Here is a 24,119-nt window from a genome sequence, read left to right as displayed (position 1 = left end):
CCATCTAATCACACACACACACACACACACACACACACACACACACACACACACACACACACACACACACACACACACACACAGCCAGTGAACTGTAACAAAGTCTGTAGTTCATGCCCACATGAAGCTTTCCTCTTTGAAAATGAAGTCAGAGTATCTGCAGGGCGACCGCAGTCAGAAAGTAAACAAAGGTTGTAACAACAAACATCAGGTTATTGGATGATCCAAACACAGTAAAGAAAAGGCATTCTATTCTATTCTACTCTAGTTTTTACTTCCCACTGTCACCATTGATGCTTATATAGGTGCTCTGACTAATTTTGTGTCGTCTTTACCTTATTAAAGTATATTTAGTTGACTGTTGTTGTGAATTACTGGTCTTTGAATGATGCTGAACTGATTTGGATTGGATTATTCTGGTGAAAATGCACTTGGACTCAATAATCCAACATAAGCAACAAAACACAGACTGCTCCTTGTTCGGTTTCCATTTTTAATCGCCAACTCTTCAGATGTTCAGTGTTTAGACTCACAGCAGGGATAGAAAAATATCATCTGGAATAATAAAAGTACAACAGCAGGATGCAACTTTTAAAACAACAGATTCTGATACTGCTTCATTTGAACACTGAGGATAACTCAGAGAAATGGTAAATGGTCAAAATGACAAAGTGCAGAATTTGAAGTCAAATACGGTTGCTGGCAGAAACCCAAAAGAAACAAAAGCTTTAAAAATATTAATGTAATGTAGGTATTAACCAAAATACAAAGTCTTTAGCTTTTTTATAATTAAACTTTTTATTTAACAATATCCGGTAACTTCAGTGTAAAGTGAAAAGGTGCATCATTTCATGTAATACTAATTAATCATATATTATATATTGTGATATAGTTTAGTTTTAGTTCTGTGACATTATTTAGATATGGATTTAGGAACAGAAACATATTGGGAGTCATTTCCAGGACCTAAATCCAGGATATCTAGCACCTCAAGGTCAGAGACCACTGCTGTGCTTCTCTCCATCAAATTAAACACAGTCTGAACCTGGTTTCTCTGGACCTCATGAACCTGGTTTGCCTGCACCTTATGAACCTGGCTTGTTTGGACCCGGTGAGACTGGTTAATCTAGACCTCCTGAACCTGGTTTATCTGGACCTCCTGAACCTGGTCTATCTGGAACTCCTGAACCCGGTTTGTCTGGACCTCATGAACCTAGTTTGCCTGGACCTCATCAACCTAGTTTGTCTGGACCCGGTGAACCTGGTTTATCTGGACCTCCTGAACCTGGTTTGAACCTGCCAACATGGACGATGCTGCAATTCTACACTGCAATCATCGAGTCCATCCTCACCTCCTCCATCACCGTGTGGTACGCTGGAGCCACTATCAGGGACAAACAGAGACTGCAGCGTGTTGTGCGCTCTGCTGAGAAGGTGATTGGCTGCAGACTCCCATCTCTGCAGGACCTGTACACCTCCAGGACACTGGGGCGTGCAGCTCGGATCTCAGCTGACCCTTCTCACCCTGGACACAGTCTGTTTGACCTGCTCCCCTCAGGCAGGAGGCTCCGGTCCATTCGCACCAGAACCTCTCGCCATAAGAACAGTTTCTTCCCCTCTGCTGTTGGACACATGAACAATAACCATATGACTGTTCCCACCACTAACACATGACCCTACGCTGTGTTCACTGCATCATTCCATGTTTGCACTGATCACCACCTGCACTCATGTATATATCATGTATATATCTATCTACTTAGCACTTTTAATTCTTATTCTCATTTTTATTTTCATGTCTATTTAAGCTTAATTTATAACAGTATTTATAACAGTATGTCTGTGAAGGTTCTCAGTCATCCAGGTCATCGTAGTCAAAGGAGCTTGCAAAGAAAAGCGTCTGGACTTCTTTAAGTTGCTTTAAGTTGCTTGAAGACGTTTCACCTCTCATCCGAGAAGCTTCTCGGATGAGAGGTGAAACGTCTTCAAGCAACTTAAAGCAACTTAAAGAAGTCCAGACGCTTTTCTTTGCAAGCTCCTTTGAGTATTTATAACAGTATTTATAACAGCATGTTTGCACTGAAGCACCGCAACAATTTCCTAATGTTGTAAACCTGCTCAACATTTGGCAATAAAACCCTTTCTGATTCTGATTGCCTGGACCTGGTGAACCTGGTTTGTCTGGACCTCATCAACCTGGTTTGTCTGGACCCAGTAAACCTGGTCTATCTTGACCTCCTGATCCTGATTTATCTGGGCCTCATGAACCTGATTTGTGTGGACCTGGTTAACCTGGTTTATCTGGACCTCATGAATAATGAATGAATGAATGAATACATTTTATTTAAGAAAGCGCCTTTCAAAACACTCAAGGACACTGTACACAAGCAATAACAACAACAAACATAACAATTTACAAAATAATAATGATAAAACGTTGAGCAAATAGATCAAATAAATTAAAGTAGCAGGATGGAAAGATTTATGTGGAATAGGCTAATGTGAATAGGTGAGTTTTGAGTCTGGACTTATATAGAGGGATGGAAGTGATGTTCCAAAGTCGGGGGCAGAGCAACAGAAAGCCCTGCGCCCCACGGTGGCTAGTCGGGGGGAAGGGATGGAAGAGAAAGAGAGGAGGAGGATCTGAGATACGGAGAAGGAATGGTGATTTGAACCAGGTCAGAGAGGTATGAAGGTGAGAGATGATGGGTAGCCTTGAATGTGTACAAAAGTATCTTGAAATCGATGCAGTATTTAACCGGACGCCAGTGAACCTGGTTTATGTGGACCTGGTTAACCGGGTCTATCTGGACCACTTCACTTCACTCTTATCTCCTAACAGACCTCCTGACATTGTGGAGGTCCTTCTTCTGTTGCAGACGAACCAGGTGTGACCTTAGCTCTGTGAATAAAGCGGGAGGAGCTAAATTCACTGTCTGCTCTTCAGGTGGAACAGCCAATCAGAACAAAGAATTATTGAACTAAACTTCTGTCAGGCTGGTTTCTGATGTTTTTATGTCTAGTTCTTATAGAGATTTTGCTCTTCAGCCTAACTCTGTTGAGCTCAGGTTCAGCTCTGTCACAGGTTACTGAACCAACCCCATCTGACAACTTCAAAATCAGCGACCTAAGCTAATCATATAGGGTGTCACCTAGTTTAGCTAGTAAGAGTCCAACACCAGTTTGGGCCAGACTCTTTTACTTAGCTGAACATCAGCAAGCTGAAACGAAGCCATCAGTCATTGTGAGACAGCACAGTGGCATTCTAGGAACGTGTAACAGGATAGTTTGAGAGCCAGCTGACAGCTGGGCTCTGCTCTGATTGGCTGGCAACAGAGAACCCATAGACCCTCGGTTGGTGAGCTGCTGGTTCCAGGAATCCTTTCAGGTCCTCCTGGTCTGATCCAGACTGAGCTGACCTGGCCACTCAGCTGCTGGACTGTGGTGGTCTGCACACACTAAAGCAGAGCAAACATTTTACTACACAGAGATCCAACAGGTAAACTCTGCACACCTGGGAAAGTGTGACCAACCTGCTGCTGTTAGGACCATAGGATGAAGGCCAAAGAGAAGAAGAGAAACAGGAAAAGGAACTGAAAGAAGAAGAAAGCAGTGCAGAATCTGTCGATGTCAGAGGAAGCAGTTTTTTACATACATGTTTCTGTTCGATTTGTCTTTACCTTCTCTTCCAGCTCTTTAATCTGTCGTTTCTGTGCTTCTATAAATTCTTCCAGCTCCTTGTTCCTCTGACAAACACAACATCATTGATTACAGACTACAAAGGAGAAATCATAATAGTGTACCTGTGCTCATTTCAGTGGTTTACCTGTTGGGTGAGCTGCAGTAGTTCCATCCGCTCTCGAAGGATTTGGGCATCTCTCTCTCTGAGCTCACACATCACAGTTCGTTTCCACTGGTCCATGGCTCTCCTCAGCTCCTCTCGCTCTCCCTCTGTCAGACTCTCAGACAGTCGACCCTCCATCTTTAATCCCTCTATCCTGGATTCCTCTTCCTGCTGCAGAGCCTCAAACAACATGGCCTCCAGCTCCAGGATCCTCTGGATCAAAGAAACATTTTTGCGCTGTCATTGTTGTTGCTCAATCATCCAGCTAAGGAAATCCCAAAATGTTGATCCTGTTCATTTGGATGTTTTCAGTGGGAGAAACGTTTTGTCACTCATCCAGGTGCAGGTTTCCCCAACTTTATAAACAGGACATTTGCACAATGACTGAAACGAGCACCACTGAACAAACAACGGGCCGTGAAGTCATTTCCTTGATCATTAATATGCAGATTGTCATGGCCATAGATTGACAACCATTGATCACAGCCCACTGATCAACGGGCCAATGATATCAGAACAGGCTCAAAGACTTGCTCTCAGTTATTTGGTTGACCTCTCCACAGTACAGGTTCAGCTATTCACTGACCTTATGGGCCTGATCCATCGACTGCTTCCTGTAGTCCAGCTCTTCATCCAAGTAACCTTTCTGCTTACTGAACAGCTCCTAGAAAACAACAGCATCTTCACTGGCACCACATTTATTTACCCCAGACAACAACTTCCCAACATGGATACTGCTGCTTTACAAACCGCTAAGGCCTTTTAATGTTTTCTGTACAAACAGACTCCGACATATGAAAGAGTTGAAACTAAAAGCTTCCTGTCCAGCTCGCGATCACCACGCTCTTCTTACTGGACCGACTCACCACAGAGCACTTATTTTAGCCTCATAATTCAGATGGATCTAGTGTCATTGACCAGACCACAGATCAGATCACATGATTTCAGCAAGTAGAAAAAAGTCCCAACAGAGACCAGATACACTTTGTCTTTCACCTTCTCACTCTCGATGTCCAACATTTTCTGCTGCAGGGCCGATTTTGTCACTTCAATGGACTCCAGCCACTGAAAGGGGGTAAAGAGAGACAGGTGAGCAGACAGGTAGACAGAGACAGGCTGGTCGTAAAGCAGATATTGATTGTGCACTGTCTGTCCTCCTCATCAATCCAAGTTCATCTTTAAATTTCTGTGTATGTTCAGCTTTATTCACAGAGTTCACACAGATTTGTGTGAACTGTTTCTCACCTGAACTCGTTCATCCCAAACAAACAGTTTAGGAGCCTCAGGTGACGCATATGAACAAACGACGAGGACCGGGCTGTGTCACGGGATACTAGAGTATACTGAGTACTACTTTTCAAAGCTTTTATTGACCCACAGATGCTGGAGAATCTGGGAACCTCATCAACACTCAGCATCTTTAAATCTCACCTAAAGACTTGTTTTTAAATGTTTCTGACACTTTTCTGTTTTTCTGTATCTTCCTGCAGTAGGGCTGCCACAAACGATTATTTTGATAGTCGACTACTCACCGATTATTTTTGCGATTAGTCGACTAATCAGATCATCATCCATTGGACGTAAAACGTACAGCTTATTGCACCAGCAGCATCTGCTCTTATATAACTATCATTAGCTTACAGCTTTAAGTGTTTAAGGTGCTAACTAAAAATAAAGACAAGATGATAGTTTATTATATTATTTATTATATTATAATTTTAATGAAATTTGCAGATTGTTTCGGTGAAGTTTAATAAACTCCTTGCTTTCTAAAATATAACAGGACACCGGAGTAAATTCTGGAGCATCTCACACTTCTGATAATCAGCTGTCTGCTTGACGTTTATTCAGCTGTGTAAAAACTATAACTTTAATCTCAGCCAAACCGATTTACTCAGGAACAAATAAATACTAAAAAAAAGCCAAACAACAACATGTTTAAGTTATCTAAGTGACTCATATATCATGTTTAACCTGAGTAGCGAAAGACGGCGGTGGGTTTGAAAACGATTTGCGGGGAGTCCGGTGTTCTCACGGCGCTAGTGACCTAGCCCCCGGCTAGCTATCGAGCTAGTGGGTAACAGACGTCTCCGAAAACGTCGGAGCGCTTTTGAAAATATGTGGTGTCCTGATAAACTGAGCAGATATTTGAGGTTTACACAGCTACATTCTCGCCTGAAAATATGTTAAACGTTTATTTTGTGACCCAGAAAGAATAATAAGAGTAACATTAAAACTAACTAGCTGCCGCCATTGTTGGAAACTGAGCTGGGCCGCGCTATGAATTCTGGGACACAGCTTCTTCTTCTTCGGGGTTTAACGGCAGCTGGCATCCTTGTACATGCAGTGCTGCCATCTTCTGTTTCAGTCCGTTATTACACTCTTAAATCCTGCTACTTATTCCTGCGTCTTTTGCGATCTTACAAAGCTTCAAACGACGCGTCGACTATTAAATCAGTCGTGACTAGTCGACTAATCATGGCAGCCCTATCCTGCAGACATGCAAAGTACCTGTTGTTTGAATTTATTCTAGTCCATTAACAAACACATGATGGTAAGAGCCAACTTAGCTGGTGTTCATGTTTCTTGAATCACATGGTATTTTTGCATGTGCACACATTTCATATTGTTACCTCGCAGAGACAGAGCAAACAACTTTGTGAAACAATAGCGACGAGCTGTCTGACTGTTCACCTGATACCTGCCGAGATCAACAGCAACTTTACGAGATCGGACTGATCTTATGTAAACTTTGATGAGCCGTCAGTTATTCCACGTCCTCAATCTCACTATGCGAACCTGCTTTTTCCCTGTGCCAATAACTCTGAGAGGTGCAAAGAATAAGAAACTTTATCTGCATCCTGTCAGAGAGCAGAAACCTCAGCTCTCTGAGAACTGACAGGTGGGACGCTCACCTTTTCTGCTAGAGTGAGTACCGTCCGGGCATGTATTACCACCACCTGCTCTTCATTGGACAGATTCTACAGAAAAACAACATGTCAGCAATATATAAACAACACGCTCAACATGGAAAGTATTGTTGTCCCGACACAAACTCAGATTTATTCACTGATCATCAGAAAGGACTCACTAATGAAACAGGGAACGTGTCACCACGGTTACTAAACAGCATGTTTACAAAATGCACACATTCAACACACGTGAAGCCACAAGCGGATTACATGGATCACATGTTTCAGTGACACAGACATGTACAAAATAAATTCAACATACACTTACGGCGTTATCTCCCAGAATGTCCAGCTTCTTCATCAGCTCACTCATCACAATGTCCTGATCGGCAAATCACAAAAACAACCATTACACAGTGAAAAAATAAACACACACAAGTAGACGGCAAGACACAAAAGCAAAACAACTCAGTCACAATTAAAAGCTAGAGAGTAAGGATGTGTCTTCAGATGGAGAGACCCTAATTTGAAGAAGCAAACTGTTCCGAAGTTTACACACAGCAAAGGCCCCTCCTGTGTTTCAGTCAGAAGCAGCCTTCAGTTTATAGCATGAGATAAAGATCAGAGAGGTACGGCGAAGCTTATCCACCTAGAGACTTAAAAACAAGCAATAACATCTTAAAATCAATTCTATAACGTGCTGGAAGCCAGAACGCAAACAAGCCTAGACGGGGAAATACGGTCGCGTTTACGCCTGCCTGTCAGGAGCACACGTAAACATGCGAGAGCTGAAGATGAGAGAGCTGCTGCCAGGTCTGGATCAATTACTCGCATTAGCTACTCTCTCAAAGCCTTTAACAGCAGTTTCTCAATATGAAGAAACATCAAATAACATTCCCAGAATTTTGCAAAGGCAGTTCTGCTTTTCCCAGAGGGTCAAGGTCACCCTTAAGAGAAGAACGAGGGTCAGAAGGTCCACATAGGACAATCTCAGCTTTTTGATTGTTCACATTCAAAACATTTAATGCCAGCCATGATTTAATATCATGAAGACAGTCACGCACACTTTCAAAGTCTGTAGAATTCTTTTTAAGAGGAAAGTAGATTTGTGAATCATCAGCAAAACAGTGAAAAGAGAATCCATATTTTCTGAAAACAGAGCCTAATGGGAGCATGTGAAAGGAGAAAATGCTGGGCCAAGGGTGGATCCTTGAGGGACTCCACATGGATGGATGGATGAACCTGACAGAAAACATTCTGCTGCTTAAATAGAATCTAAACCAATCAAGGGCAGGTGCCTTAATACCCACAGCAGTCTGGACACTACAACACCATGACCCACTTTATCAAATGCAGTGCTCAGGTCTAAAAGCACTTAAATGGCATTAATAAAAGATCATTAAAAACTTTTAAAGGCATAGTTTCAGTGCTGTGTAGCGCTTTGAGCCTGGCGCTGGACGCAGACAATTTTCTCCAGGACTTTGGACACGAAAGGGAGCTCAGAGAACTCTGGCAACATGAATTATAGTTTGAAGGCCAAGAGAAACAGAATAGAACAATCCTTTAATTGTCCCACAAGGGGAAATTTGGTGATGCCCACCTGATTTATTTTTCCAAGTGGATCATTATTCATCCACTTGATTGATCTTTATTAATTATTTATTCTTTTAAGTTATTACAATTGGAACAGACAGGACCCGTGGATAGAAAAGGGAAAGACAAAGACAAGCAACCTTCCAAAAAAGGAGAGGGAAAGAAAAGCAGAGGGGAAGCGCGACAGAGAGAAAAGATCAGCTGGATCACCTGCTGGCAGAAAGAGAACAACACAGGAGGGAGACCACAGCAACAACCTAGATAAGCAGAACTAACAGTAAATAATAAAAACTGAGCGGAGCAGCACACAACGACAACGCATGGAGGCAGCAGCCAAGGAAGAAGTGTGTGTCTGTGAACACAGGTGTGGACAAACAGGTACTCAGGTGTGAACACCTGTGTGTGCAAGCGCACTTGTATTCATAAGGTTCCTCCATGTAAGTGCAGCTGGATAGTGTAGTGGTAAGACTACACATCCCACTTTGGAGTGGGAGGTGCAAGTTCGATTCCCACCCAGTATCCACTAAGGGTCCAAAGGGACCAAAGCCATGGACCAAAGGGCTATTACTGACAAAGCTTGTTTGTTTGTAATAGTAGGTGTTGCGAGCCATGAAGCAGGCATGGAGATGATCCCAGACATCCAGAGGCCCCCCAGAGCACCGGAGGAGCAGCTGCGTACATCACCATTGTGGCGAGATCGCCACAGGCTCCGCCAGCAGCCGCCAACCGAAGAGGGGACTGAGCCCCCCACCCCTGGAAGGGGCCTGACCGAGCAACGGGCGCCGGATTGATCCAGTACACGGCATGGTGTTAATAATCAGACAGTAGGTCCAATGGTGTCAAAGACTTATTATGTCGAGGCTTCAGACGGGACACTACTTCAGTGCACCAAGAAACAGGTTAAAGGTGTGTTCAGGGGTATTCAGCACAAACAGCATCGACATGTTGAGGATGATTTTTAGTTATCTTGCATCACAGGGATGTTTGTTCTAAACTCCAACCTGAGCTTTTCTTAATCCAGATCTGCTGCTGCGACTCTACCGGCCTCTGATGTGAATGCGACGACTTGTGTTTGGAGGCGGTTTGACCCTTGAATCTGTGACAGACTAATTTCTACGTCTGTGACTGAACACTGACCAAACTTCAGCGCCTAAGGGTTCACAGATGCAGCGTGAACCCTAGAAATAAAAAGCTGTGAATGGTTGTCTGTCTCTGTATTAACCCAGTGACAAACCTGTGACCTGTCCAGGTGTACCCCGCCCATCGCCCTATGACAGCGAGGATGTGCTGCAGTCCCCCCACAACACTGAATTGGATAAAGAAAACGGATGGCTATAATAGATTTATCTCACTGCTGCTTGATGATCACAAATTCAATAATCTTCTGCAGCGCTGCTGTCATCGTTTTTGCAGCACTTTATTTTCTTTTACATTTTTATAGCTCTGTCAGCATTCCTCTAATAACTCCTCTCACTGGAGCAAAAGGAGCTCAGCTGATCCATTTGTAAAGAGAATGAAATGACAAATCAAACGCACCTTTCAGGCCCAGTTTAACAGTGAAAGTGTAGCTTAGTTCAGCCAGCTAACACAGCGAAAGCCTGGATATGCTGAATATGCTGGCAGTGCACCCCTCAGAGATATTTACAGGTGCACTCAGGTGTACTGACGGATGTACTCACAGTGACTCCCTCTGCCTCACAGTAAACCTGTAGAGGACTGAGGCCTTCAGGGAAATGGAGCTGTTGGAAATTGATGGCGGGTGAGCGCCGCTCCCTCTCCTGAACAGCAAACAGAAATCACAGGTAAACGTCTGGAAGTTTGAGATGCTGTTACTGGCATCTGCAACGTTTTCACCTCTAACTCCAGGATCCTGAACTCCAGCAGCTCGTTCTGGTCTTTGGCATCCTGGATGTCGTTTTTCAGTCGCAGCTCTTCACCTTCCATCTGCCTGACCTGCAAACCATCCGTTGTTACGTGTGACATTAAGTCTATTTTCAGCCAAATACCAAATATACCAAATGCAAGTTGTTCTTTTTGATTCAGAAGAATTTGTGTGTATATTTACTGAGACGTCACGATTGACAAATGCGATTCACCTTCGCCACCAGTTCCTGATTCCTCCGATACAACGCCTGCTTCTCCTCCACCCACTTCAGGTCCTGAGACACAGACAGAGCGACCGCACTGTCAATGTTGTGATCGTGTGATCTGTTTTCAGACCTGTTCTCTGTTCTCATCACACGTGTTCGGCTGTGTTCCACAGAGAACCACTGGTTTTGCTGTTATATGTTCAGATATATATTGAAAACTATCTATTCAGGATTGCATACCTCTCATCATGACTCTTAGTCTATTTATACCTTGTTTAGCTTTTATACTTGTATGTTTATTTTTTTTTTAATTTTTGTTTACCTTGTTACTAGGGGTGCAACGATACTCGTATCGATATTGAACCGTTCATACAGAGCTTTCGGTTCGGTACGCACAGGTATCGAACAATACAACATTTGTAATTTATTTTATCAACTTTCCTTCTGACGATGCTGTCTGTGTTGAGCGCTCAGTGGATCTGCGCTCGACAGTGCAGCCTAGGCGGAGTAGTCGAACGCAGATTCACTGAGCGCAGCGCAAGCTAGCAGACAGAAGCTAAGCTCGTTGCAACATGGCAAACTGACCCTCCCCCACCCTCATTCAGATCTGGCCTTTGGAATTATTTTGGTTTTCATGTGACGTATGACCCTGAAGGTAAGCGCGTCATGGACTAAAGTAAAACAGTATGTTGCATGTGCCATGCAATGCTCAATTACATGGGTGGGAGCTAGTGTGTTAGCGCAGTTAGCTCGTTAACGTGTTGGCCGTCCAGCCCCATGCACGGGGCGATCCGCGGTAGGTCGTTAACGGAGATTTGCCGTGTTGTGGCGTTAACGTCATTTCAGATTAACGCTGACAGCACTAGTGGGAACACAACGAATATGACTGCACATTTACTCCGACATCATCCTAGTGCAAAGACAAGTGGAAGCAGACAAAAACAACAAGCAGCATGCTACAAACTTTACCCGAGTCATTTAGACAGCCGTTAGCACAGGATTCTCCTTATGGGGACCTGATATGTTTAATATGCTGCTGAGAATATAGCCCAGAAGAAGCGGATAGTAGAGCTTTTATTTTGGAAAGAGACATTTCTCTGTAATAAACTCTCTTTTCCAAAGATGAGTGATTTCTCCAGCAGATAGATTTATTTTATTACTTTGTTGTTTCAGCAACATTAAATTTAAAAACTCTACGTTTGAGTTAAAATATATATTTATAATTTTAATAAATGACAAATTAAAAAGGCATGAACATTTTTTGTATCAAACTGAACTGAACCGTGAATTTTGTGTATCGTTGCACCCCTACTTGTTACAGAACACTACACTCCAAGCTGCGCATGTGCACAATTGCAACTGCTGGCACGGTCTCTGCACACAGAAAATCTGCGTTGCGCACAAAAAAAATAATCTAACCTGAATTGAAATTAAAATTAAAACTTCAACAATTCTGTTTTGCAGTGTTAGTCAGTGACTGGCTGCTCCCGTATGGGAACGATGCCACCTTATCCCACAGTCCAGCCAATGATGCGATTCACATTCGTATATACGCAGCTAATCAACGTGGTTGACAGGCTATGACAGCGTCCTTATGTGCCAACACCGGTGTGCTGACACTAATTGGCTGCTGCCGGTCCAAACAATTTGATTTTTGAATTGACTGATAGTTGTTGAATAACAAATGTTGTGAAGCTATATAATATGTATATAGCAGTTGAAATGTTTTAGTTAAATCCTTATTGGTTAAATATATGGTTTGTTTATTTATTTATAAATTGTGTACACAGGAACAAGAATGTATTTAGCTTAACTGGCTGACATTTTTGTGTTATTCTTGTGATTTCTTATTGGCCTTGTTTATTTAATGCAGGCCAGGTGAACCTTTTTGGGTATGGAAAAGGATGGTGAGCCAATGAACGGCTAGGAGCAGGACTCATTCTGCATTCAAGCTTCCACTGGACTGGTAGGAAGCTATCAAAGATGACGCTCTGTCCCCATTTTCCGAATACACTGATTTCCACAATCATACACACCATTTCCCCCGTTTATGGACAATAGCGCTTGGACATCTCTCATGGACATTCAGATAAAACTCATTGACTTCAGTGTGGATCAGTGTTTTTGATGTTAACATGTGTTATTTATGGGGAACTTTTTTTTTTCTTGTTATTTTTCTTTGCTTTCGATTAAATACATGGTACCTGCAAAAGCATTTTGTGTTGTGTGTATTTATTAATTACTGCCCATCAGCTCCAGTAGCATTCCTAAATCTTCTGATTAATAATAACCTAATATTTCACTCAGTACCTAGCCTGTATTAATTCATTAGCGCTTCATCAGTGTTACACATACTACCCTTTAGGCCTAAGCCCCGGGTGTATAAAGTGTTTGGCTCTGCCTCTGGAGTCAACAGTGTCCATGACACACAACGTAACGTTCGATAATGTGTCATGCGCAAAAGCATCAGCTCGAAGAGCCGTGCTTACAGAGTGCTTTGCAGTGAATCAGAAGAGTCGACTCCCATGAACAAGAGCCGGCTCCTCCTTTCGCTGCTCAGCTCTCACACAGTTGCTCAGCTATGCTCCAATCCCTCCATATTGTGGCCAATCACATGCGAGGTTATAGGATAACATCATTATGTGAAAAACAGAGAGGATGAGAGACACGACAGTCAAGTGGAGCGTGCGTCCGTCCTCTCAGTAAGTGCTAACAAATATAACTGTGTGGATTCCTACAGCATCCACACTATTGAGTTCCTGTTTCTCTTTATTTCGCTCTTTATGGGCGATTGTGGTTCAAGAGTTGGGAGTTCGCCTTGTAATTGGAAGGTTGCCGGTTCGAGCCCCGGCTTGGACAGTCTCGGTCGTTGGGTCCTTGGGCAAGACACTTCACCCGTTGCCTACTGGTGGTGGTCAGAGGGCCCGGTGGCGCCAGTGTCCGGCAGCCTCGCCTCTGCCAGTGCGACAGGGTGGCTGTGGCTACAACGTAGCTGCCATCACCAGTGTGTGAATGTGTGTGTGAATGGGTGGATGACTGGATATGTAAAGCGCTTTGGGGTCCTTAGGGACTAGTAAAGCGCTATATAAATACAGGCCATTTACCATTTATTCTCTATTCCACTATATTCTAGTTACTTCTGTACGTTTTCTGGCACTTAACTAGTCCCACAGTTTTTATCTGATTTTCACCATTCAAACTTTTAAAAATTCTGCTATTTCTGCTCTTTCCTGCTATGACTTTTGGTGCTCATATACTTTTTGAGATATTACATTTTTATGCAATTTTTTTGTCCCATTGAAACGAATGGACCAAATTATCAGTGTGGTCATTGATTTTGCTTGCCAGGGTGAACTGTGTTTTAGCTCAGTGAGATGAGTAGCCGTTCTCAGAGCGGGAGGCCCGGGTTCGAATCCCGCCTATGGCAACATTTTTTTCAGGTAACAGTTAAACTTATCAACACAAATTTCAGCTTCTTCACCCCTTTTCAGCAGAATTATTAGTTTTTTCATTCCTTTTCGGGAAAAATTCCAGATTCTTCAGCAGAAACTTCCGCAGCACAACATTCCGTTTCTTTTCAGTTTCTTCACCTACTTTCAGGACATAGTTTTACTTCTTCAGCTGTTTTTAGCAGATTCCCCTACATGGCATTCATGCAGCATTTTCGCAGGAAATGCAACTTTTTCTAGGTTAAAATATTTCTGCCAAGTATTATTTTTCCTCTTCGTTATTGCAGTTCTGCTAAGTAATTACATTTTTGCTAAGTTCCTATGCTTTTGCAAAGTTATTACCATTGGTGCAACTTTTCAGCTATTTTCAGCAGACAGCTTCAGCGTTACAGCATCCACACAGCATTTTCGCAGGAAATGCAAATTTTTCTAGTTCTATAAAGTTGTTCTATATAGCGTGTAACTGTTCATATAGAGCGTTATTAAATTTATTGCTAATGCACATTGACTTCTGAGGAAATTTTAGATGGCACTCATCAGAAAGGCTGCTGGCCCCTGGTCTAACAGATCTTCAGGATGAACATGGATCTGGTCAAGCATTCAAAGATTTCCTCTCACCTTTATCCATATTTATGAGAGAAAAAGAAAAAGAAAAGTCAGGGCGTGCTCTCCTGAACTACCTCTCCAACCGTTTGCACCAGCAGAAATGGCAGCTGATGGAGCTGTAATGTTGTGTAACTCTGGGCATGTGCAGTAGAGGTTCAACCTACAGGAAAAACAGTGCTTTGGACACACCAAATTGTTGGATGTGGAGGTTTTACACCCACCAAGCACCAACATGAAGGTTTTGCCTCTTTCTCCAGACGTTAAGGTCAGAGCTCGAGGAGGAGATACGACCTGCCTGTCACTGTGAGTGGAGACTGTATCACAGCTGTGCCTCCTGCTGGCTCTCTATGGAGTACAACTGTAGTTTACTCTACCTCTGTATGGCTCTGATTGGTTCTTTGATTAGCTTGAAGACACACCCCTTTATTGCAGGATTCTAGCCTAGAACCAATCAGAATGCAGATAATATTCTCATTCACCTGCCTCCTCTTGGTTTTATCCTTCTGTAATTTTTCTGCGTTTTAGAAACTCAACAGTTTTGCATGTTACCAGTCCTTGCTGCTTCAGCGCTGATTCCAGATCTGAAACTCTGCTCTGGTATCGACTGATCTCACTCAGCAGCTGCTCTCTGGTCTGAAACACAAAGAATACAACCGTCAACCTGTTAGTGCCTTGCTTCATTGCAGCTAATGCAGCCCTCTGTGCCCCCACCGGGGTCACCTTGATCTCCTTCTCTGCATCGTAGTTTCCGCCACTCGTCTCCGCTAACAGAGCATACGCTCGCTGCAGCGCTTGGTACTCCTGAGTCAGCTGACGGTAACGAAGCTCCGCCTCCTCATGCACGCATAACTAAAACACACAAAACCCCAACTTCAGACCAGCGAGTCAGAGCAGTAACTGAAACAGTCTCAAGCTCTCATTGTTGCTGTCATCATGAAACGTAATACAGATAGCACAACCAATCATGCACAACTACACACATATCAGCCAATCAGACACTTGCAAGTCGCTGCTGGACGTATAAAAAACATGGCTAATATCGTGCCACTTCCGATTTAAAAGCTATTTCAGAAATAAACTCAGCTCTGTTTTTAATTTAATGACTCTATTAGGACTGATGCAGTTAACTGTTTATAGATCAGGGGTGTCCAACTCCAGTCCTCGAGAGTTTTTAGACGCATCCTTGGTCCGACACACCTGAATCAAATTTATGGCTTGTTCCTAGGCCTTTGCAAAACTTGATGGCATGCTGAAGAGGTAATCCAACCATCTGATTCAGCTGTGTTGGAGTAGGGATGCATCTAAAAGCTGCAGAACTGTAGCTCTCGAGGATTGGAGTTGGACACCCCTGTTATAAACACTGGCAGCTTAAGCAGGTTACAACTTAAAGTACCTGAAGGATGTTTTGTTGTTACTATATGAATTATTATTTAAAATCTAGCAAAGGTGGATCTTTGAAGGTTTTGTCTTTCTGTCGGCTCTCCATCAAAGGCTGAGCGCTGTCTGTTCCAAGAGTCAGAAACTACCAGCTGTTTCCTTTTACATCCCACTGGACTTAAGGACACGTTTGGATGTCCTCACCTTTGGAAACAGTGGGTGTGTGTATGTGTGTGTGCGTACCTCGTCTGGTTCAGTATCTGGAGTTCTGTCAGTGTGAAAGGACAAAGACGAGCCATCAGAATCCACAGACGCCTCTTCATCATAGCCATAAAACGTCTCAATGACCTGCAGGCAACACACAGAGACACAACGTAGTTCTGAAAACCCACCACAAAGTGCCATAACACCATCAAGACATCCTCCATTTTTCTACATCACGCCCAGTTCAGGATGCTTTACAGATCATCAAAGATCTGATTTCTGGTCCAGAAGAGCTGACCAGAGTTGGTCCAACCAGCTCTCAGTATGTTTACATGAAATCATCGAAATCTGATGACTGGGCTGTAACCTGATTGGTCAAAGCTAATTTAATTTGGAGCTGTGACAGGAGAAGACTCTGAATTAGTAAACGACGTTTAGTTTGTGACCTTTTAATATTTCAATCATTATTCAGAAAACACTGAATGTCTGTCACCATGGTGACTTAATTTAAGGAGCTTGTAAAAACACAAGCGACTGGACTCGTTTAAGTTTCTTGAAGATGTTTCAAGTTTCATCCAAGACGCTTCTTCAGCTGTAAAACCAAATAGTGGCGTGTCCCTTATTTGATCATTACCCTCATCACAGGAGCCAAAGTGTGAAAAAAGGTGTAGTTGCTATTAGCAGAGGTTTAGCGAGAGCATTTAGAGAGCATCCTCACACAGAACATGACATCGTGGTTCGGGAACAGCTGTGTGAAGGACCAAAAAGCTCTCCAGAGAGTGATCCGTACAGCAGAACGCTGCTGCAGGATTGCTCTCCCCCCGCTTCAGGACACCTACACCAGGAGATGCCGGACTAGAGCAGCGCAGATACTGAAGGACCCGTCCCATCCAGGCAACAAACTGTTCCAACTTCTGCAATCTGGTAGAAGGTTCCGCATCTTCCGGGCAAGGACAGAGAGACTCAAGAGGAGCTTCTATCCCCAAGCCATCCGTGCCCTAAACACACACACCCGCCCTCTCACATCATCTATAATTGACTGAGTCAGGACTCTTCCAGACACTAAACCAAGGCACAATGTACATTTCAATTCCTTTAATTTTAAATATGTTTATATTGTCTATCCTGTAAAATAGTCAGATGTCTATTCATATTAATGTACAGAATTCACCTGCTTGCTGCTACTACTGCACATTCACCCAGTGTATATACTATGTGTATATATATATATATATAATGTTCTTCCTCTACACCCCCCCCCCAATTTTTGCACATGTCGAGGAGCGTGTCAGGCTACATTTCACTGTGTGTTATACTTGTATAACTATGCATGTGACAAATAAAGAACCTTGAACCTTGAACCTTAGCTGAACCATCGTGAGTCATGTGACCTACTGAGATCAACTCACCCATGTGAGTGGGCGTTAAGGTCTCTGTGAAGGATCTCAGAACTGGATTATAGATGGCAGACAGTTGGTGTGGTAAGCCCCGCCCTCTGTTCAAAGATAGCCGTTCACAGTGGACACACATGCTTCTTTTACTCCTCTTTCAAACCTGTCCTCTCTGTCCAACATGTGAACATTTGCATCCTTAAAGCAGTGACCTTTGTCCTTTAGTACAGCCGAGCCTTGTCCCGTGGAGGTGGCTCTTCTATGTTGTGCGTTTATAAAGTGGATGTTTGGTGTCTCCAGTGTAGAGGTCTGAGCACTCCTCCCTACACTGTACAGCTACGCTACATTGTTGAGGTTGTGTGTGGGATGAACCAGTTTGTGTCTGAGTGTGTGGCTGGGTACACTGGGATGTCGTGCTTGGAGAAGACTCTCCTGAGTTTCTCTGATAAACCTGCCACATGAGGGATGACAGTTGTTCTGTTTGTCCTTCTGATCCTCTCTAGTTGGTGTCTGACCGTCTTTGCTGTGCATCTTAGTTGATTTGATGAAAGCCCAGCTGGGATAACCACATGTTTATGAGCTTTCTTTACATGTGTGTTCCTTTGTTTCCCCTTCTGGCTTAGAGGGGATGTTTTTCCAGGGTTGCAGGATCCCGATTTCCCCAAGTTTGTGTTCCAGAGGGTGGTGGAAGTCAAGTGGGGAGTAGGTACTGGTCTGTGTTTGTGGGTTTCCAGCAAATGTAAACGTTGAGGTTTCCATCCTCCTCAATGTGCCATAAATAGCCCCTACATGTCGTTTCTATTGACGACAACATTAAGCAGACATTTAAAAAAAAGTTGTCACCTGGTTTTACAGTGGACCCTCTCAGTGGACCAAAACTGGAGGTCCAAAAATGACTTATAAAAGACGTCGCTCCAACTTCACTTTACATAATGGGATGCATATTCAGTCTGAGCTGCTGGAGCTTTGCAGCAGGGCTTCATTTGCTGCTTTCAGGAACAAGCTGCACACAAAACACTGAAAGCGTTCTGCACATGAAAGAAATGCTGAGGATCACCTGCTTCTGATCAGGTAAGCTGGTCAGCCTCGGTTTTCATGGAGATTCAATAGGTAAACAGCTCGCTAAAGAATTAACCTGGCTTCGTCATACACTTCTCTGCACATCTCTTACACACAAACAAAGAAATATCGGGGTACAGGCCTGGCCTCACCCTGCAGGCTCTGAAGGTCCGTTTCCTCCTCCCTGATTCCTGACGCCGGTACCTCAGTAACATGTCTCTCTCCTACAGACAGACAGACAGCAGCATGTTTCACTATTAACAGAAAGATCTTACTCTCAGGGTTATCACTGATTCTATGCATGTTCGATACAAAGCTCACAATCCATCACACAGGACACACCAACAACTGTATTAACACTGGTACGATTCAATACTTACAATCACATTCTTCACATAACCAGCTGTCTCCAGAGCCTGTAAACACAAACTAAGTCTTATTACAGTGAAGTACTGAACTGTAGTACAAGTATAAATGTGTGAGTGTGTGTAGTACTAGTAGGAGCAGTAACAGTATTACTTGTCGTCTGTATGGACACAGTTGCTCACTTAATGGGTTTTTTCACATTGTGGTTCCTCACTGAAGGCATCAAAACTATGAATGAACACATATGGGCTTATGTGTGTCCATCCATCCATCCCCCTCTTCCACTTATTCAATTCAGGGTCGTGGGGGGGAGGGGGGGCTGGAGTCTATCACAGCTGTCTTAGGGCAGGAGACAGGGTAGACCCTGGATTGTTTAAAGATCAGGCTTCAAACTTTCCTTTTTGCTAAAGCATATAGTTAGGGCTGGACCAGGTGACCCTGAATCCTCCCTTAGGCTGCTGGGAGACTCCCATGATGCATTGAGTGTTTCTTCTTCACTCACTATGTTTTTATACAACTCTCTGCATTTAATTACTAGTTATTATTAATCTTTGGCTTCTTCCTGTTGACAGCAGACGGCCCCGCCCCTCCCTGAGCCTGGTTCTGCTGGAGGTTTCTTCCTGTTAAAAGTGAGTGTTTTCTGCCCACTCTCGCTAAAGTGCTTGCTCATAGGCAGTCATATGATTGTTGAGATTTACTCTGGTTTATTTGTATTATTGTAGGGTATTTCTTTTACAACATAAAGCGCCTTGAGGCAACTGATGTGATTTGGCGCTATACAAACTGAACTGAATTGAACTGAATCAGTAGTATGGGTACCTTGGACAGGTCATCAATGATGTGTTGCTGCTCCAGGACTTGTAACCGCAGAAACTCCATCTCTCTCTCGTCCTGACTGTAACCATGGTAACTGGTGGAGTGGCTGCGGTCCAGATCATTTAATGAACTTGGCCTCCTCTGTGGACCACAAAAGCATGGCTGTTACCATAGCAATGGTACGCTAAAGTATTCGATTGCTGTTTGATGGTTTTTCATGCTCACTGTCACCAAGTGCTCGGCCATGATGGGTTGTCTTTTCTTTCATATAGAAATATAACTAAAATGAATAGATGTGGAAGAAATGCTCAGCAGCTGATGCAGCACTGTTTCACTGTGTTTGAATAAAGTATACTATAACTAGGGCTGTTCGATGTAACGATATAAAAACGTCTATGGTTTCATATTACGCTATCGTTTGTTTTGTGGTAAAATAAACAGTTTTCAGCAATATTTTTTCATGGTTTTGATGGTCACGGTAGAATTTCCCAAAGCTCTATTTTTCTCTTATATTTAATATAACCACACTACAGTGGACAAGTGACTGTTTTTATGCGTTGTCATTACCAACAACGATGGTAAAACCATCGTGTGGCTTGTTTATTTTCCACATAAACCTTTCACAATAAAGCTGAAGATCCTGTTGAGATTTTTCAAAATAAACTGCAAAGTATTTCGGACAAGAGTGTTTACGGACGATAAGCTAAGAAAGAGCCCATAAAGAAAATTGCGTCCGTTTCAACTTATGTAACACTCGACTCCAGGTAAACGACGCCCAGCTGAAAACACTTCACGCAAGTTGAGTGGACCAAATTTCACAGAATTTACAGAAAATGTTAAATTTTTGTCTTACATAGGGATATGTGATTTTGGTCATATCGCACAGCCCTAACTATAACAATTTCCCGTTTAAGTGTAATTTCCATTACAGTAAGTAAGTAAAAGTAAGTAAAATGTATTTTCACAGATAAAAATCACAAAGTGCTAAATAAAATATAAAACAATGAGAAAATGAATTAAAAGCTTGTATAGAAATGCCTTCAGCTGCTTTTCAAAAGAGTCAATTGAGTCTAAACACCGTAAAGCCAACAGAAGAGAGTTCCACAGCCTCGGCGCCTGTTTTGAACCCAGTACATGGGGCCAACAGTAACTTCTGACCTGAAGACCTAAGTGCTCGGGATGGAGCATGAGGTTTCAACAGGTCAGATGGACTGGGGAGCTTCACCATGCAGAGCTCTAAAAGTTACGACTAAAATTTTAAAATGAACCCTAAAATTTACTGGCAACCTGTGAAGAGAAGCCAGAACTGGAGTAATGTGTGACCTCTTGTCAGTGCCAGTTAAAAGTCTCGCCGCAGCATTCTGTACAGTTTGAAGGCGATCCCGAGCAGATTTGTTGGAAGCACAAAGACCGTTACAATAATCCAAACGAGAAGAAATAAAAGCATGAATCATCTCAGGTTCTGTCTTTGACACCAGTAGTCTGAGTTGACAAATGTTTCTTCGATGATAAAAACAGTTCTGGACTAGTTGTTTGGAAAGATTCACACTGTACTGTCAAATATGATGCCCAAGTTTCTGAGACTCGATTGAACAGGAGGGCGTAAAAAACTGATATGCTGCTTAATTTCTGAGATTATATGGTCAGGACCAAAAATCAAAGTTGTGATTAAATTGTCATTTGATCATTGTTGGATTTCTGACAGACAATTATTTAAACAAGGCAATTCATAAAACTCAGAAGCTTAACAGTATAACTGAATGTCATCAGCATGGAGATGATAATTTGGCCTAGAGGGAGGATATACAGCAAAAAGAGAATCGGACCTAAAACAGATCCTTGAGGTGCCCCAGAAGGCAGAGCTGATGTTTCAGACAACACATGATTCATACAGACAGTAAAGATCTCTCAGATAGATGCGACATAAACCATTTTAAACAACACCAGTAATCCTGAACAAGTCCTTTAGCCTATTTATCAGGATGCTGTGATCAACAGCATCAAAAGCTGAGGAGAGAACCAGTATAACCAGTACGAGCACTCCCCAGAGTCTGCTGCCATCAACATGTCACCACACACTGTAAGTAAAGTGGATTGAGTCGAGTGCAATTTGTGGAAACCAGACTTGGAAAATGTCCAGAACATTGTTCTTCTCCAAAAAGTTGTTCAGTTGTTCTGCAACTCTTTTTTCCAAGATCTTTGACACAGATGATCATTTTGATATTTTCAGTGTGATACTGAGAGGATGATGGAGAGATAATAGACCTGATGGCAGCGACTTTATTTACAAAATAGTTCAAAAATTCATTACAATCAGATTTAGTATAGACTGGTACATGAGGGATATCGAACAACACTTTGGGATGGTTCTTTTTTTAAATTCAGTTCTAGCATTTTTTAATCATGTCATTAAGTGAGGAAATTGATTCCTTGAGATGTATCCCATGAACCTCGAGCTTGGAAGCCTTCCATAAACGTTCTAACTTGCGACAATATTTCCTAAAATTCAGAATATTTTCATTTATCCAGGGACAGAAATTTGAAGAATGGACGACACTTTGTTTCAGAGGCGTCCCTGTATATGAGATAGATTTACATTAATTGTTAAAACGTACGTATATATCTGTGTATATGTTTGTGTATATAGGTAGGTATGTATGTGTGTATGCGTATGTACTCCTTTGTATGTATAACTTGTACATATCTTTTTTGTGTAAATGCCTGTGTTACTGTGTAGCCTGTGTTACGCTATTGTGTGTTACACACACTCCCTCAGTAGGTACCCTTAAACTTATGTCTATCTTATCTTCCTCTCCTATCCAAAAACTGAATGTAAATCTACATCCTGCCAACGGAGAGATGCCAAACTGTGTTTCATTGTTCTTGTAACAGTGACAATACAGATCTATTCTATTCTACAAGACACCAAGAGTCCTGCCAGGGTCAAGCGTGGCCGAGAGCCTTCCAGCAGCATCCTGGTTTATAATCGGGATCATTCAATCTTTTGGATCATTGGTGTAAGAGGTGAAAGATCCAAATAAAATGACAAATTAAACTTCAGTCTTGTAATTGGGTTGTCAACGAAGTACCTAAACCCTGAAGTGTGAGTGAATCCTGACACCTGCTGGTAAAAAGCAGTAACTGCGTGTGGAAGCTGGACATCACATCAATTCCAACACCATCACCAGTTTGACTGATACAGAATAGGGTGTGTTAGAGTCAGAGGTTACCATAGTTACCATCTCCAGATTCTCCTGGGTGACGAAGCGAAGCTTGTTATCGAGTCGACGCAGCGCTAGAGCCAGCTCTTCGTTTTTGCGGCTCAGACGCTTGTTCTTGTCCAGAAGAGGAAGAAACTGACTCTCGGCCTCTCTCAGGCGCTTCAACTGCAGAACACACGAAAAATAAAAACATACAGGCAGGAAGAGGAAAAGGATTTTATCAAGTAATTCATTAGCCCCAGGTAAGATAACATTAGGGTGACAGTGCCCTACAGTGTTTGTAGTTCTTATGATTGGAGTCCATTAAGCTTACGGTCTCATTTCAAGCTCCATATTTTGTTTCCTGGGCTGGAGAGGCACTGCATGAGTTGCGGTTCATTAGCTGCATAAGGTGGAATGTAACAATTAATTTACTTAACATTACCCTCTACAGGTGTAGCTGCCTTATTAGTTAGGATCAGCCTGGGTTAGAGTTAGGACAATAAAGGGAAGGAGGAGCTAACACGAGACCCAGCGTGAATCTCACCGGGCGTGCTACTGATTGAGAACATTTCAGTCACTAGCTTTCTCTGCCAACTTACTCCTATACAGCTTGAAAACTGTGTTTCAACCAACTTAAGCACTCTGGAGGACCACAAAGAAGACCGGGACAGTAGAAGCAGTATACCTGCAAGTGTTTCAGGTCCATTGTTAAGGGGAAACAAGACACTGACTCCATCCAGCAGCAAAGGAAACATGTTTGGAACGGGCTTCTCCTCAGACTAGCAACATGATGGAGATTTTGGTGTCCATAGATAAAAAAAAACCATCGAGCTTTGACATATACCTGCCCCCACTGGAAATCTTGCATAAAGACTTTCAGGTGCTGCGTAAGTCCGTGGAGTTCAGCCAGCCGCAGGTGAACACACTCACTGCTGTGGCCGGGGAGAGTCGGGGTAATCCCTCAGCGACGGTATGACCCAGATCTCAGACGAAAATTAAAAAAAATCAAGGAAACTGTCGTCGAGCTCCAGGCCTGCAGCATGCTAGGCCTGGAGGCATCCTAGAGAAGGCAGCAAAGGACCTGCAAACTACAGTGAGACATTACATCTAGATCCACCTCAAACTCCACATGGTAAAACATCAGCTTCCATTATGTCCATCATCTGGGACGTAAGCAAGCTGATGGACGCAGACCCAGACCAACTGTGT

At 42.9% G+C, this 24,119-nt stretch overlaps 2 protein-coding genes across 11 annotated transcripts in view; one reads left to right on the top strand and one right to left on the bottom strand.

Moving 5' to 3' along the window:
• The window catches only part of ebf3a (EBF transcription factor 3a), a 281,532-nt gene that overhangs the window by 26,491 nt on the left and 230,922 nt on the right, over positions 1–24,119 (top strand). The gene's annotated exons all lie outside the window — the stretch shown is intronic.
• jakmip3 (Janus kinase and microtubule interacting protein 3) overlaps positions 496–24,119 on the bottom strand; it is a 41,723-nt gene continuing 18,099 nt past the window's right edge. For 2 of the 10 annotated variants that reach the window (XM_082544644.1, XM_082544651.1), the window contains 17 exons: positions 22,938–23,093; positions 19,711–19,848; positions 18,906–18,941; positions 18,678–18,749; positions 16,115–16,219; positions 15,215–15,343; positions 15,044–15,127; positions 10,446–10,508; positions 10,204–10,302; positions 10,029–10,127; positions 7,079–7,138; positions 6,760–6,825; positions 4,841–4,909; positions 4,431–4,508; positions 3,827–4,057; positions 3,681–3,746; positions 496–3,458 (listed from right to left, as the gene is read on the bottom strand). In XM_082544644.1, coding sequence (XP_082400770.1) covers positions 3,240–3,458; positions 3,681–3,746; positions 3,827–4,057; positions 4,431–4,508; positions 4,841–4,909; positions 6,760–6,825; positions 7,079–7,138; positions 10,029–10,127; positions 10,204–10,302; positions 10,446–10,508; positions 15,044–15,127; positions 15,215–15,343; positions 16,115–16,219; positions 18,678–18,749; positions 18,906–18,941; positions 19,711–19,848; positions 22,938–23,093 — 1,770 coding nt within the window. In that variant the 3' untranslated portion in view covers positions 496–3,239. Of the gene's footprint in view, positions 3,459–3,533; positions 3,594–3,680; positions 3,747–3,826; positions 4,058–4,430; positions 4,509–4,840; positions 4,910–6,759; positions 6,826–7,078; positions 7,139–10,028; positions 10,128–10,203; positions 10,303–10,445; positions 10,509–15,043; positions 15,128–15,214; positions 15,344–16,114; positions 16,220–18,677; positions 18,750–18,905; positions 18,942–19,710; positions 19,849–22,937; positions 23,094–24,119 lie in introns of all 10 variants that reach the window. The other 8 variants (XR_014278520.1, XR_014278521.1, XM_082544648.1 and 5 more) reach the window with 8 other exon arrangements.

This window comes from Aulonocara stuartgranti (genome assembly GCF_965226115.1).
Source record: "Aulonocara stuartgranti genome assembly, chromosome: 8".
NCBI classification, from domain to species: domain Eukaryota; kingdom Metazoa; phylum Chordata; class Actinopteri; order Cichliformes; family Cichlidae; genus Aulonocara; species Aulonocara stuartgranti.
This window is presented reverse-complemented; position numbering and strand designations above follow the sequence as displayed.